Below are 17,218 nucleotides of genomic sequence, written 5' to 3'. Positions count from 1 at the left end.
TCCCAGTCTGCGTTGGGTCTCGCCAATATATAGAAGGCCACATCGGGAGCACCGGACACAGTATATCACCCCAGCCGACTCACAGGTGAAGTGTTGCCTCACCTGGAGGGACTGTCTGGGGCCCTGAATGGTGGTAAGGGAGGAAGTGTAAGGGCATGTGGAGCACTTGTTCCGCTTAGAAGGATAAGTGCCAGGAGTGAGATCAGTGGGGAGGGATGGGGGGTACGAATGGAGAGTCGCGTAGGGAGCGATCCCTGCGGAAAGCGGGGGTGGGGGGGGAGGGAAAGATGTGCTTAGTGGTGGGATCCCCTCGGAGGTGGCGGAAGTTACAGAGAATAATATGTTGGACCCGCAGGCTGGTGGGGTGGTAGGTGAGGACCAGGGGAACCCTATTCCTAGTGGGGTGGTGGGAGGATGGAGTGAGAGCAGATGTGCGTGAAAGGGGAGAGATGCATTTGAAAGCAGAGTTGATGATGGAGGAAGGGAAGCCCCTTTCTTTAAAAAAGGAGGACATCTCCCTCGTCCTGGAATGGAAAGCCTCATCCTGAGAGCAGATGCGGCGGAGACGGAGGAATTGTGAGAAGGGGATGGCATTTTTGCAAGAGACAGGGTGAGAAGAGGAATAGCCCAGATAGCTGTGAGAGTCAGTAGGCTTATAGTAGACATCAGTAAATAAGCTGTCTCCAGAGATAGAGACAGAAAGATCTAGAAAGGGGAGGGAGGTTTCGGAAATGGACCATGTAAACTTGAGGACAGGGTGAAAGTTGGAGGCAAACGAGCTCAGCATGCGTGCAGTAAGCAGTGCCAATGCAGTCGTCGATGTAGCGAAGGAAAAGTGGGGGACAGATACCAGAATAGGTTCGGAACATAGATTGTTCCAAAAAACCAACAAAAAGGCAGGTATAGCTACGCTCTGTCCGCCAGAGAAAGCAGGATCTCCCAGTGGCCACACATTTTAATTCCACATCCCGTTCCCATTCTGACATGTCTATCCACGGCCTCCTCTACTGTAAAGATGGAGCCACACTCAGGTTGGAGGAACAACACCTTATATTCCATCTGGGTAGCCTCCAACCTGATGGCATGAACATTGACTTCTCAAACTTCCGCTAATGTCCCACCTCCCCCTCGTACCCCATCCGTTATTTATACACACATTCTTTCTCTCACTCTCCTTCTTCTCCCTCTGTCCTTTGACTATACCCCTTGCACATCCTCTGGGTTTCCCCCCCCTCCCCCTTTTCCTTCTCCCTGGGCCTCCTGTCCCATGATCCTCTCATATCCCTTTTGCCAATCACCTGTCCAGCTCTTGGCTCCATCCCTCCCCCTCCTGTCTTCTCCTATCATTTTGGATCTCCCCCTCCCCCTCCCACTTTCAAATCTCTTACTAGCTCTTCATTCAGTTAGTCCTGACGAAGGGTCTCGGCCTGAAATGTCGACTGTACCTCTTCCTGGAGATGCTGCCTGGCCTGCTGCGTTCACCAGCAACTTTGATGTGTGTTGCTTGAATTTCCAGCATCTGCAGAATTCCTCGTGTTTGCAACATCAAATAGCTGCCATCTATGAACTCCTATGAGCCAAAGAAAAGCGAGCCTGTAGAATTCAAAGGTCAACAGAAGAGGTCGCCAATCATGATCAAGGCAAGTGTACGGGGGTGTGGAGACAACATAAACGTGAGCACTCCCAGAGAGGAACACCAACAACTGCCGATGAAACATTTACAAGCTAATTGCTAAGCTCAATGAATACTGCCACATCAAACCCCTCATCCCAAGTGACCAATATTCACGATCGTCATTATCTGACATCCAGTAACACTTACATCCAAGGTGATGAAGTGTTTTGAGAAGTTGGTAATGAAACACATCAACTCCTGCCTAAGAAGCAACTTGGATCCGCTCCAATTTGCCTACTGGCACAACAGGCCCAGAGCTGCTGCCATTTCACTGGCTCTTCACTCAACCCTGAACTATCTGGACAGCAAAGATGCAAACATCAGGATGCTCTTTATTGACTACAGCTCGGCATTCGATACCATCATTCCCTCTAAAAGAACTAATACGCTTCAAGGCCTTGGCCTCAATACCTCCTTGTACAATTGTATCCCTGATTTCCTCACTTGCAGACCCCATATAGTTCAAATTAGCAACAAGATCTCCTCCATGATCTCCTTCAGCACAGGTGCACCACAAGGCTGTGTGCTTCGTCCCCTGCTCTTCTCGCTTTACACTTCTGACTGTGAGGCTAAGCACAGCTCCAATGCCATCTTTAAATTTTCTGATGACACCATTGTCGTTGGCCAAATCAAAGGTGATGATGAATCAGCATGTAGGAGAGAGATTGAAAATCTAGTGAGTGGTGCTACAACAACCTCTCATTCAATGTCAGCAAGACCAAGGAGCTGATTATTGACTACAGGAGTAAGAAATTGGGGGAGAGATCAGAGGTAGAGAGGGTCAGAAACTTTAAATTCCTCAGTGTTATCATTTCAGAGGCCTCTCCTGGGCCCAGCATGTGAGTGAAATTATGAAGAAAGCACAGCAGCACCTCTACATCCATAGAAATTTGCGAAGATTCAGTATGACATCTAAAACTTTGATAAACTTCTATAGATGTGTAGTGGAGAGTATATTGACTGGTTGCATCACAGTCTGGTATGGAAAGAAGAGCAATATCAATGCCCTTGAATGGAAAATCCTACAAGTAGTGGATATGGCCCAGTCCCTCACAGGTAAAGCCCTCCCCACCATTGAGCACATCTACATGGACCTCTGCCACAGGAAAGCAGCATCCATCGTTAAGGACTCCCACCATCCAGGTCATGCTTTCTTCTCATTGCTGCCATCAAGAAGAAGGTACAGGAGCCTCAGGACTCACACCACCAGGTTCAGGAACAGATATTAACCCTCAACCATCAGGCTCCTGAACCAGTGGGGATAACATCACTGAACTTCACCTGCCCATTACCAAACTGTTCCCACAACCTATGTACTCATTTTTAAGGACTTAATATTCTTGAGTTCTCTTGTTCTCAGTACTTCGTTATTGCTGATTTTTTATTATTATTATCATTATTTCTTTTTTCCTTCTGTATTTGCAGAGTTTGTCAAATTTTGCACATTGCTTGTTTGTCTGTCCTGCTGGTTACAGTCCTTCATTGATTCTATTATGGTTCCTGGAATTACTAAGTATGCCCAAAAGAAAATAAATCTCAGGATTGTATATGATGGCATATATGTATTTTGATAATAAATTCACTTTGAACTTTGAACTCAGAACTTCATTATAATGTTGGCAGAGAATGGATTCCATTGAAAGCTGCTACCAGCAAGATAAATAGGATGTTCTGGTCATAACTGGGACTCTAGGGGCAACTGAAGATCAAATGACTATTGTGCTGATTCCGCAAAATGTCCAGCTCGAAGGCAATTGAAAATCTGCTGCATCTGGCCTGCTCCTGCTCTTTTTGTTTTCTTCTGTTCAGTTACTGGTGGAACAACGTAATGGTGCACAGGATATACCCTGACCAACTCCAACTTCAGATAGGTCTCGCGGGCCATAACTGTATACTGAAACATCTCCTACTGTCTGAGACAGGATGGTGCTTTGGGTGCCAAGTGAGCATAGAACAGTACAGGGCCTTCAGGCCAACATGTTGTGCCAAACTTTTAGCCTACTCCAATAGCAATCTATCCCTCCTGCCCACATGGCCTCTCCCTGAAAGACATCTATTAACATGCCACTATCATTTCAGTCCCCATTAATGAGTACGGCTATGAGCCCCTTTTGAGGATGTCAAAGCCGACCAATACAGATAGCACCTGGAGTGAAACTTAAGGCTGATTTATACTTCTGCGTCAACTCGACGGGGTAACCTACGCAAGTGACCTATGCGTGTTGTGAGCATTTATACTTGTGCGTTGGTGTGTCTGCGTTGCTCTGCAATTCATGCACATCACGCATGCGCACACACCTGCCCGTGCTAGGCTTCATGGTCATGGTAGTCTTTCTCGGGGTCAACAAGAAGCGAGCGTCTTTTTTCGTAAAAGCGAAATGTGTCCTCCATAATTTCGGAGGTCTGTAAGGCTTTATGGAAAGTATTGCAGCCAGAGTTCCTTCCCTGCCCTTCAGTCGCCCAGTGGGAAGCTATTGCGGCGTAGGAGGAAATGCGATGCTACCAAACGGACCAATCACAGTTGTTGCGGTCTGCGTTGTCTTGACACGTAGTTACATCTTGGGAGAGGTGCGCGTCAGGCTACGGCATAGGGATCTGCATAAGCTCTGCGTAGGGTTCGTGGCGATGCCATACCTACGGCGTCGAGTTGACGCAGAAGTATAAATCAGCCTTTAAACTCATAAACCTTGTCTGGAGGGAGGGAGAGCTCATTTATATCTAAGAGCAGAACTGACTGAGTTGTTAAAGTGAACTCTACAGAGTATTTGTTCTTTTATTTCTTAATTTAGTTATGTGAAGGTCTTCCTGTATTTGCTTATTTTGAAATATTCTGCCCAGGTGTGCCCAATAACCAGGGCGTCCTGTATAGGTTTAGAATACAGGGGTGACTTATTTCAGATAGAGCTGGAGGAGGGATTTCTTTTCTCAGTGAGCTGAGAGTATTTGTCATTCTAGATGTCAATGGATAGTGGGTGCAGAATTATTGGATAGATTCAAGACAGAAATTGACAGACATTTAAACTACAAAAGGTCCAAGGGATTGGGGAAATAGTGGGAAAATAGCATTGAGACCGAGATTGGATCAGTTTTGGTCAGCAGGATCACAGAGCTGATTGGCCTGCTCCTGCTCTTTGTGTGTTCTTCTGTTCAGTTTTAGTTATTTATTGAGATACAGCACAGAGTAGACCCTTCCATTTCACCCAAGGTCTTCTGGCCCCCGTTTTAATCCTCGTCAAATCAGGAGACAATTAACAATGACCAATTAACTTACCAACAGGATGACTTTGGACCGCAGGAGCAAACAGGAACACCCGGAGCAAACCCATGTGGTCATGGGGAGAGCGTACAAACTCCTTACAGACAGTGGTGGGAATTGAACCTGGGTCGCCTGTACAGTAAAGCATTGTGCAAACCATTATGCTACCATGCCACTGAGTTAAAATGCAATTTTAGTCATTGGGTTTTAGTAGAGGATTTCTGGTCAAGTACTGAGGATTGGATGTTAGATTTACTGGGCATTGGATTTAAGGAGAGATCTCTGCCTTTACATAGTTCTGCCTCACACTCTCAATAAATGCCAGGACACATGTGAGGCAGTCATTAGAACTGTGGGTGCAATTAAACACAAAATATAGCTCCAAAGTACTTTGCAAGGTTCTTGATGCCTGATTTCATTAATCCACTCTTGGTGTTTCCAAAGCAGCCTACATGCAAGCATCTTACTGTTCATTGCTGTTCCTCTCTGAGCCTTGTGGTGCGTTGGGCAGCAACCTTGCAATTACTTTAGCATTTGTCTGTTTCAACCCAGCATGGATGGAAAGCGAGCAAGGAACCGGTTGGATCGAAGCCGGGGCTACTCGCCTTGAAGTCCGCTACACCATCGACCAGCTAATCTTATTGTCTGCTGATTTGAATGCTCACTGTGTGTTGCCAACAGTAACCACACACATCAACGGCAGCAATGTTTAGGGCCAAGCCAACACTGTGCATGTCTAGCGTTACTTAACGCTAGCTTGGGTATCTTAAAGACCGACTGCATCGCTTGCAGGGAAGTAATAATGTGGCTGCAAGCAAAAATGGGAGTTTTGAAGTTAATCTGGTCTGTGAATGTTTCTGGATAAAGAAAGAGGCTCCAAAGTTTTCTGTTGTCATTTTGACAGTGGTTGTTCAAAGAACAGTGGTGAGGAAAAACGTCATTCTTTAATAGGATGCATTTTGAAAGCCTCATGTGACATTGTTGAAGCCAGATAGTTAATAACTTCAATATTATTAGCAAATATGAAGTTTTATCAATGAGCAAAATAAATGCAAGTAGACTTATATATTTGTTTCATTTTTACAATTGATTGAAACCAATAATTTCAAGCCTGCTTATCATATCCAACTCCTCCCCACTTCTGCCCACCACTCCATGCCCTCATTTCATTTTTAACTTCCATTTCACCCAAGTCTGCTGCTCTCCATCCCCTCCCCTCTCCCAGTTTCACCTATCACCTGCCACACTGTACTTCTTCCTCTCCTCCACCACCTTCTTATTCTGACTTCTTCCCCCTTCCTTTCCAGGCCTGATGAACGGTCTCGGCCCGATATATTGACTATTTATTCCCATCTGTGGATGCTGCCTGAACTGCTGAGCTCCTCCAGCATGTTGTATGAATTGCCATAAATACATAGTATTTTCAAAATTCTTCCTTTCATTCTTTTAACAACACTCTTACATTTTTCTTTGCTGTCTTCTTTCTCATTGCAAGTACCACAAATGTGCGCAAGCATGCGCATCCAAGGGATTTTAATGGCTGCATATCTTCTCTACCTAAATGCCAGAAATGTTTAAGACATCCCAATAATGTCTGCGAGCTACTTTGTCATATTCAGTGGGTGGCACAAAACTCACTAGTTGTAACACCCTTTCAAACCATTTAAGGGCAAAAAGTTAAACTAAATGGCATGATTAATTCACTACTTTTCATGTTTTAATTTAGCCTGCCAAATATAAGCACTGGAACAAAAAGAGAAGCACATTTATTTTCTAATTAGTCTGTGATCTATGGTATGAAAGCCACACTACTGCTCAAGTGCAGATTAACTTTTTACAGACCTTTGAGTTTGACAAGCTCCATAAATATCACAACTAACTGCAACCAGAACAACCTTGACCAGTTTAAAGCTTTGATGTGCCTTCAAACCATAGTCAGCAGTTAAAGGGTAAAAGCTAAAGGAATCTGGTTTGGGGATTTAAGAATTGGATGGTGGACAATGAGAAATTTTAATGTTAATATGACTTTGAACTTATTATTACTGATGTTTTTAATTCAGTTGAGTTTTATCGAGACCAAAAACGGATGCTTGCTTCTCCTGACAGAACAGTTTTTAATAACCAAAAAAACCTCAACTTTATCAAATACTATTTAACCTATAATGCCTGAACTAAATTAATAATTTAAGTATAAATTCAATTTGAGCAATAATGAGCACTTTTATAAACTGATTCATTGTTACCTACAATCCCAGTAGAACTATGGTAAAATTTAGGCTACTTAGAGAAGTTTAAGTAATGTTGAAGCCATTCAGTGAAACATTAGCCACAGACACTCCACATTTGTCCTGATTCCAGCTTATACTGACACTTCACCAAGGCTATACCTAAGAACGTGCATCAAATGCCATGTAATGGAGGCAGCCTGTCATTATTTGAAGAGTTCAAAGGTGGGAAACTCACTCATCTATATCTCAATCCAAAGCCTACATTCTAGTCTGTGCTGCTGAGCTCAAACAAATGGCGGAAAGACATTTCAATAGCGACTTTTCAAACGGGGTTTAATTTACACATCAAAAGGAAAGTTTGTGCTGCACATGTAGAAGAGTGTGATGTAAAGGTAACTCTGTGAGCTAGTTCAGGTCAATGATGGGTTGAGATGTTTGAAATGATCTTAAAGCTTCCTTAACACCAAAATAAAGATCCACTGATCACTATTTGGGTTTCAACTCTACAGATGAGTTTTATTTGCATTCATTTGTGTAAATTTGAAACCAACATAGTTTATATGGTGAATAGGACATTAATTCATAACTGTTACTTCAGCAACAAAGCAAGAATTTGCAAAAAGTGAAATTTACAATGAATGTTTTCTGAGCAAGAGACATTAGGTTGGATATTATCACTTGTAAAGCAACAAGAAACTGGGAATTAAATTCTGAACTTGAAATATTAGAATTTCTTGGTCAAAAGGTCCGGCAATGCCTTCAACCTGTTTCAGTTCATTTATGTACAGTTATGAGCAACACATCCACATTCCTGCACATCCATTACTGTGTGTTGAATCACAGTTCCGTTCAGACATCTCAGAGGCACCAGGATGGGTGCAGATGCTTTTGCTGAGCAGCAGGTGCATTCGCTTTCAATCTCATTCTTCTGCAAGGAGTAGCCATATTTACTCAGACAGTGCCCCTGAAAAACAGAAGGAATCACCAGCTGAATCACTGCAAGGTAAAAGCTTTGATATGGTAAAGACTGAATCCAGTTTTGTTATTGGAGATGGGACTGTATTCGAATTATTCCATCCACAAGTTTGTTTTTTTCTGAAATGAATCTTGAAACTAATTGGGCTGCTTTTCGTGTTGCAGAATATTGCAGATGCAGATAGGATTGTCCAACTGGAGTGACAGGAGAAGGAAGACTATAGAAACAAAAGGAGGCTATATGGAAACTTAAACCTGTTCACACCATTGAATGGAATCATCACCAGTGTTAAGTATCAAGCCTCATCCTTATGTCCTCTGTTTATCCAGGCAACTAAAACTGTCTCAGCTTGAAGCAGCTTTAACAACTGAGGACCCTGAGGAGATGAAGAAATCTAATAGTTTACAACATCTGTATAAACTCTCTACTCGCCTCAGTTTTAAATGACTGACCTCTCATCATTCAGGTGAGCCATAATCTGAGATCCCATATACTCTTGCAGAATTTCAAAGAGCAAGGGAGTTTTCCCATCTGATATTTATCCATCAACCAACTTCTCAGGAAGAAAAAAATGTTTGGTTATTTTACATCTGAGACTTACAGTACTTTATTGGTCATAAGGTACTTCAGGACATAATGGTACAGCACATTACAGGCCCTTCGGCCCACACTGTTGTGTCAACCCTCAAACCGTGCCTCCCATATAACCCCCCACCTTAAATTCTTCCATACACCTGTCTAGTAGTCTCTTAAACTTCACTAGTGTATCTGCCTCCACCACTGACTCAGGCAGTGCATTCCACGCACCAACCACTCTCTGAGTAAAAAACCTTCCTCTAATATCCCCCTTAAACTTCCCACCCCTTACCTTAAAGCCATGTCCTCTTGTATTGAATAGTGGTTCCCTGGGGAAGAGGCACTGGCTATCCACTCTATCTATTCCTCTTACTATCTTGTACACCTCTATCATGTCTCCTCCCATCCTCCTTCTCTCCAAAGAGTAAAGCCCTAGCTCCCTTAATCTCTGATCATAATCCATACTCTCTAAACCAGGCAGCATCCTGGTAAATCTCCTCTGTACCCTTTCCAATGCTTCCACATCCTTCCTATAGTGAGGTGACCAGAACTGGACACAATACTCCAAGTGTGGCCTAACCAGAGTTTTATAGAGCTGCATCATTACATCGCGACTCTTAAACTCTATCCCTCGACTTATGAAAGCTAACACCCCATAAGCTTTCTTAACTACCCTATCCACCTGTGAGGCAACTTTCAGGGATCTGTAGACATGTACCCCCAGATCCCACTGCTCCTCTACACTACCAAGTATCCTCCCATTTACTTTGCACTCTGCCTTGGAGTTTGTCCTTCCAAAGTGTACCACCTCACACTTCTCTGGGTTGAACTCCATCTGCCACTTCTCAGCCCACTTCTGCATCCTATCAATGTCTCTCTGAAATCTTCGACAATCCTCTACACTATCTACAACACCACCAACCTTTGTGTCGTCTGTAAACTTTCCAACCTACCCTTATACGCCCACATCCAGGTTGTTAATAAAAATCACGTAGAGGTCCCAGAACAGATCCTCATGGGACAGCACTAGTCACAACCATCCAATCTGAATGTACTCCCTCCAATGTAAGTTGTCTTTCTGTTATCATTTTACTTTAATCTGGATTTCAAAATTTTGTTTTGATATTGAATTCAATTTTGTACCTTAGGCAAGATTTCAGAATGTATATACCTAGTGGAAATTTGAAGTTTGCACTTACATGTATGAATAATAGATGCACAATTTTATGTGAGCGAGAGAGAGCGCGACAGAGAATGGGAAAGTGTGTGTGAGTGTCTATGAATAACTGTGTTTGTATGTAAGGAAAAAGAGGTAACGTGGAGGAATATGTGTGTCAATAAGTTTTGTGCATGGATGTAAGAGTGTTAGTGCATGTGTGTGTTGTCAGGTAAGAAAAGTGTGTGTGTCAGAGAATGCCTGTGAGAATGAATGTGTATACATTTGAGAGTGTATGTGAACAAAACTGGGTGTGTGTCGATGTACTTGTATGGATACACACGAGGCTGTGTGCGTTTGTGTGTGTGTACATGTGAGTATATGCAAAAGTGTGTACTAGTGTGTCAGTGTGCACAAATGACTCTGCACTTGTGTGCATACTCACTTATGGGATGTATGTGTGAAGAAGTGGGGACTGGGATTGTAGTTTGCAGAGTGGGTGGTTGTGATTCAAGGTTCATGATTGTCACTTCCAGCACACAAGAGTAAAAGAGAATGAAGTAATTCTTACTCTGGATCTGATGCAGCACAAAAAACAATAATATAAATATCACTGTAATAAAAAGACCCAATAAATGTAAACACATAAGATGCTTATATACAAGCTTGATCAATTATGGCTGCTAAGACTAAGTTTTCTTTGCATTGCTCTTGACCTGTGTTAGATAGATGCAGTCCAACAGCTAGTAAATAATGTTTAGCAAGGATGAACACCACCAATACCTTGCTCTGAAAAATTCAACTGAACTGATAATGTGAGGCACGCTAGAATTTTGTAATTATGTTTTGCATATGAACAGTGAGAAAATCAGCACTGTATCTCCAAATAAATTGGAATATCTGCTCATATTTCCAGGTTAATCCCTTATAATGATATTAGCTGTGAGGTATGGCTTGGTCTCTTCATTAGAGAGTGCCAAGTATCAGTGCTTTGATTGTCTACGTACATAAAAAAGCAACATTTCTAACATGAACCGAATGTTCCATAGCGCTGGGATATATGGTTAAATACATGTGTGAACAGGTATGCACTTATGCATGGATATGTCTATGTTTGAATGAGTGGGGAGAAAAAGATTCGCAATTAGTTTTTATCATCTCCATGTTCAATAGATCCAGTTTTACCCACCCAATGACTTTGCACAGTGCCCCTCACTGGTAAAATCTGGTAGTGCATTGTGTAACAAGGCATCTTTATGGGTCTGAATAATTACCCAGCAAAATATGCAGCACAGTCACAAGTCTTGCTAAAAATAGCACATCTGGAGCATTTAAAATAAAGTCATATTCCAAGGTGAAGCAGCGAACGTAAAGTGACTTTGAAGCACTTTAAAAGACATGGGCCTTTTTGCTGTGGAATTTGGATGTAAGTGGCTGAATAGTGTTGATGATGTTGATATAACCAAATTAATATTTTTACCCACAGAAGATTTAATTCATACAGCTTGCCAAAAAATGAGGAATGGCATCCAATCTAAATTTATAGCATGCCAGTGAGGTACAAAACGGTTGTAACATGAATGGAAATATTCTTAAAAGGGGAGAGTGAGGTTAAATTTTCTCACCCACACTCCTGTTGCAAATTAGTGCTTGGAGGGAGAACTGAAATTAAGGTCATCAACTGTACAGGGTTGTCCTGGATTCAATTACTTTGGAAATAAACCCTGGATACTGCTAAGGGCATATCCAAAAGAAAACCATAGGATCATGAGAAACACTGGATTTTTTTTTTGAAAATTGACTGGAAAAAAAAACAGAGACTAGGAAATTCTGGACTGGTTGTGAAAAGCAGATGCTGGCAATCTGAATCAAAAAACAGAAACTCGTATGCGTCTCAGAGCTGAAATTGTAACTGATGCAACACTCACAAAATGCTGGCAGAACTCAGCAGATCAGGAAACATCTATGGAAAAGAATAAGCAGTCGATGGTTTGTGCTGAGGTTCTTCTTCAGGACTCTCGGCCGGAAACATCGACTGTTTATTCTTCTCCATAGATGCTGCCTGACCTGCTGAGTTCCTCCAGCATCCTGTGGGTGTTACTCTGGATTTCAAGTATCTGCAAATCTTCTTGTGGTTGTGCTAACTCTGATTCTCTTTTCACAGGTGATGCCTGGCCCACTGACTGCTTCCAGCGTTTTCTCTTTTATTCCTAGACTGGGTGTGGTGGTAATATGTGGGAACCCATGTTATGACACACTCAATCATTTTTGGCAACACCGTTAAACAAAGGACTATGGTACTCAAGTTAATTTCTCTGGAACATATTACTATTGAGCATTGGTTCCCACTGGGAACACAATAGAATTAAAATACTCTGTAATGCTCTTAAGTTAAACACTAAAAGATAAAGCGGCCAGAATTTGTCATCAGCGGCTACCTGCCTGGTAGTTAGCAACAACCTGATCAAGGCTACAAGGCCATTACTGGATCATGTGGTGGGTACGAGAATAGATCCCATAGCCTCTGTCACGAACAGGGCAAAAGAAATCTTCAGAAGGTATTCTGTAGATGCTGGAAATCTAGAGTAACACCCACAAAATGCTGGAGGAGCTCAGGAGGTCAGGCAACATCTCTGGAGATGAATAAAGAGTCCATGTTTCAGGAAGAGTCGCAATGGAGGGTCTCACCCCAAAACATTGTCTCTTTATTCCTCTCCACGGATGCAACCATGACCTGCTGATTTCCTCTATAACTTTGTGTGTGTAACTCTGAAAGGAATCTTCAATAGCCAACAAAGCCAGGCTTAGCTGGAACTACCAAGGCCCCAGACATCTATTAAAGAATTATTCAAAAAACATTTAAAGCATTTAAACTTGTAAACCATTCTGAAAAGTAGAAGTAATAAAATAAAAAGTAATAAACAACTATTAAGACATGAACTATTTAGCATCCAAACAATTGAAAAGATCTAAAATTAATTGATTCTCAACTTGGCCCCCTTCTAGGCTTTCTTGTTTATTGAACTGAATGGGGAAACACTTCCTGAGCTTCATTCATCCTGGGACATCTGTGTTTCTGCACAAAAATCCTGGTTTTCCAGCAGTTATGTAGAATCATTGATGCCTTCACAAAATTTCTTAGGAAAATTCAGGTCAAAACATCACTTGAGACTATTATCCAGTTCACTGGGTTGATGCTGCAGATTTTGTTTATTACCTGCTAAAATACCAGAAACAGTACCCGACAGCTCTGATGACAGCTCTCCCAACTGAAATAACCATATAAACATCACAGCACAGAAACAGGCCATCTCGGCCCTTGTAGTCCATGCCGAACTCTTACTCTCACCTAGTCCCACAGACCTGCACTCAGCCCATAACCCTCCATTCCTTTCCTGTCCATATAGCTATCCAATTTAACTTTAAACGACAACATCAAACCTGCCTCAACCACTTCTGCTGGAAGCTCATTCCACACAGCTACCACTCTCTGAGTAAAGAAGTTCCCCCTCATGTTACCCCTAAACTTTTGCCTTTTCGCTCTCAACTCATGTCCTCTTGTTTGAATCTCCCCCACTCTCAATGGAAAAAACCTATCCACGTCAACTCCATCTATCCCCCTCATAATTTTAAATACCCCTATCAACTCCCCCCTCAACCTTCTACGTTCCAGAGAATAAAGACCCAACTTGTTCAACCTTTCTCTGTAACTCAGGTGATGAAACCCAGGTAACATTCTAGTAAATCTTCTCTGTACTCTCTCTATTTTGTTGACATCTTTCCTATAATTCAGTGACCAAAACTGTAGACAATACTCCAAATTTGGCCTCATCAATGCCTTGTACAATTTCAACATTGCGTCCCAACTCCTATACTCAATTGTCTGATTTATAAAGGCCAGCATACCAAAAGCTTTCTTCACCACCCTCTCCACATGAAATGTCACCTTTGTTTCTCTACTCACAGATGCTGCCTGACCTGTGACTTTCTCCAACACTTTCTGGTTTTTATTCTCATTCCAACATCTGCACTTTTTCCTATCAACTGTCTATGCCGAAATAGCCCTAAAAGCACTTACAACATTCACTTTGCTCAGTAGCTAAATAGAACCCAGGCCTTTTTTTCTGGATTATTACAATGTTATAAATTGGTAATATATAGGTCATTTCTAGTGATAAATTTCACACAGTGGTGATGTGGTGCACTGAAGCAGGGACACACAATGGTATGTTGCAATGGAACATGACTGGTGTTCCTCACTTCCTCTTTCCTCTGAGATGTGTTAATCAGCGACCCACAGAGGGTGGTCCAGTGCCAAGTGCTCCTTGGCGATGGTATTTGCAAGAGAAACAGTTTATCAACCCCTCCATTAAAATTGCTGTGTGGAAACCTAAGAGAATTGAAGACTAAATTATGGTGTATAAATATAGCACTTAATCTATGGAACATGTGCAAGCAAGTGGACTTAATAGCCCTCAGTCTCTTCCAATTAAGCCATCATAGGTGGAGAATGGACAGATGATTCTGGTAGTTGAATTTAATTACAGAAGGGAGTTTGACTCTTCAAATAAAACTCTCAATTATAGACATATAACTTCATGCTTTAATATTGCTGAAAAACTGGTTGTTTTTCATTTGTTTAATGAACTCCATGCACATTATCAACTATATTATCAGGAATAGAAAAAGTAATTTGCATTACCCAAACCTGCTAACAGGGTTAGGAAAAATAACTTGTTTATTACTTAAAAGAATTCCACTAACACAAAGAATGGTCTGTTGAGAATTCAGTTCCACCAGTAATAATCTCTTTTAATCTGATCATCTAATGATCTGTGGTTGTTTTCAACTTTCCTGTGGTAAATCCAGAGTGGAAGAGTTCTATTGGCATTCTCTTTAATAACTTGTATTTGTGCAAGTTAAAATGGTCCCTTTGATACCAAATATACTTGCAAGCTGTCACTGTTTGCAGTGGGTGTGATTTGCCATTGCACTACTCACTACTGCTATGTGCACAATACACCCTTCACTATAACATGCACTGCAAGAATTGTCTTTTGTGGAGTCCAGCATGTTCAGGGCTTTTACATGCGCATACCCTGGGAATTCAACTTAAATAAGTCAGAAATCTCTGGAACTTAGTTCACTGGGGATATTCTACACCCAGATCTGGAGGATAATATGCACGTAGAGGAATTCTGATGAAGGATATTCAACTTGAAACATTAACTCTGCTTCTCTTCCCAGAGATGCTGCCTGACCTACAGAGTACTTTCAGCATTTAAAAAAAATTGTACCTAGTATAGAACCTGCAACAGACAAGTTCCTGATTACTACAGGCTTAATTAAATACAGTTGACCATAATTTACATGCTTGGCAGTCTGTCAGTCTCTGAAAGTCAGAAGACAATTGGCTGATTTGTGTCTGAGGTAGAAGGGGGTCAATAGCCTGCACCAGGGAAGTTGTACAAAGAGCATCCATTTATGTATACTTAATCATTATTTGCCTGGCAGCTACAAGGAACTTGTGATTGTTGCACATTAAATCCAACTGGATTCTCAAAGCATTGATAACCAACAAAGCAACAGAAATAAAATTTAAATCAGGCTAAGGTGTGGCTAAAGCCCAGGTTAACTAGCAGTTTAGTGATGAGTGCCATATGTTTGCAGAAATGTTGTTGTAGTCATGTTTGTGCATATCATTATTATATTGTATTGTTAGTTATTTATGTGTTCATTATTTGATACTTTGTTTCCAATAAAACTATTTAATTTCAAATTGATTTGTTCTGCAATGTGATCTCAGAAAAATAATGTATGTATTATCTTGACAAATCAAGATAATAGATATTTGTATTATCCACACAAACTGCTGGAGGAACTAGGCAGCATCTCTGGAGGTAAATAAGCACTCAACATTTTGGGTCGAGTATTTCTGGAGAAGGGGAAAGGGTCTCAGCCAGAAATGCCAGCTGTTCATTTCTCTCTATTTTGTGCGTGTTGCTCAAGATTTCCAGCATCTGAATAATATCTTGTACAACCAAAGATTTAAGAATGGCTATTGGGGAAAACAAATCAGGCAGAAAAGCAGGTAAAGAAAAGATTTCTCAACACAGATGAAAGAATTGACTAATGACAGCACAAATGGCATAATAAACAGTTAAGTTAAGGCATCCGTTAGTCTTCACTCTCCAGGGCAAGGGCAGACCTGGGCAAGGTTGTATGGAAGACCGGCAGTTGCCCATGCTGCAAGTCTCCCCTCTCCACGACACCAATGTTGTCCAAGGGAAGGGCAAGGGCCGATGCAGCTTGGCACCCATGTCGTCCAGAGCAATGTGTGGTTAAGTGCCTTGCTCAAGGACACAACACGCTGCCTTGGCTGGGGCTCAAACTCACGACCTTCAGGTCGCTAGTCGAATGCCTTAACCACTTGGCCACGTGCCCACTCATAATAAACAACTGCAACTTTTTCCACCCAAAGAATGATCTGTGTATGGAATAAGCTGTAGACAGACTGTTTGAGGCAGGTATATCAACAGCATTTAGAGCCATAGGGTCATGGAAAAGTTCAGCATAGAAACAGGCTATTCAGCCCATCTAGTCTGTGCTGAGCCATTTAAACTGCCTATTCCCATCACCCTCCATACCCCTACCATCCATGTACCTATCCAAACTTCTCTTAAACATTGAAAAACATTAAATTTAAGAAGCACTTGGGCAGGTAGGTGGATAGGAAACATTTGAAAGGATATGGGGCAAATGCAGACAAATGGGACTAGGTGACACAGAAATCTTGAGTCAGTGGGCTGAAGAACCTATTTCCATGCTGTATCACTCTGTGACCATGGCTCAATGTACAAGCAATTGGATATTCCAGCTCATTCTATATTTGTTCAATACTTCTAGAAAAGATGTGGAAGTAGGAAAGCAAACTTTCAAAGACAGTTGTGACTCCTCTTGCTGGCAGTGTACCCAACTCAATGCCTGACATTACAGTGCAAAGAGAAAAGTGACTTAACCAAAATAGCAGTAAACTATACAGGAAATAGTACCTCACAATGATGGATGTTGACATCGCCTTCAGTTGCACAGTTATCCTTGATAATCCTTTTAATCAAACGATTTATTTTTTTGCACTGTTCTGACTTGTATTTGCCTGAATGCAAAAATATTAGGAATTTTAAAATCTATCATGATACATAATAAGTGGATATTGTCATTAATATTTCAGCAGGTAAAATTTATCATGTCATATGGACTAAAATTTTGGAGATCCCACCATACCAACGAAATCTGTAAACTAGTGCTCTGCTTGGGATGTGATCATAATCACATCAGGGGCATTCAGCCC

General features: G+C 41.7%; 1 protein-coding gene across 1 annotated transcript in view; it reads right to left on the bottom strand.

Annotated features, from left to right (window-relative positions):
* Window positions 1–7,594: 7,594 nt before the first annotated feature.
* Window positions 7,595–17,218, bottom strand: part of vwf (von Willebrand factor) — a 132,557-nt gene continuing 122,933 nt past the window's right edge. Inside the window, exons 51-52 of the mRNA XM_063072474.1 lie at window positions 16,920–17,023; window positions 7,595–8,123 (exon numbers count right to left, since the gene is read on the bottom strand). Of these exons, the coding sequence (XP_062928544.1) occupies window positions 7,938–8,123; window positions 16,920–17,023 (290 nt within the window). The 3' untranslated portion in view covers window positions 7,595–7,937. The remainder of the gene's footprint in view (window positions 8,124–16,919; window positions 17,024–17,218) is intronic.

Source organism: Mobula hypostoma, chromosome 20, assembly GCF_963921235.1.
Source record: "Mobula hypostoma chromosome 20, sMobHyp1.1, whole genome shotgun sequence".
NCBI classification, from domain to species: Eukaryota; Metazoa; Chordata; class Chondrichthyes; order Myliobatiformes; family Myliobatidae; genus Mobula; species Mobula hypostoma.
This window is presented reverse-complemented; position numbering and strand designations above follow the sequence as displayed.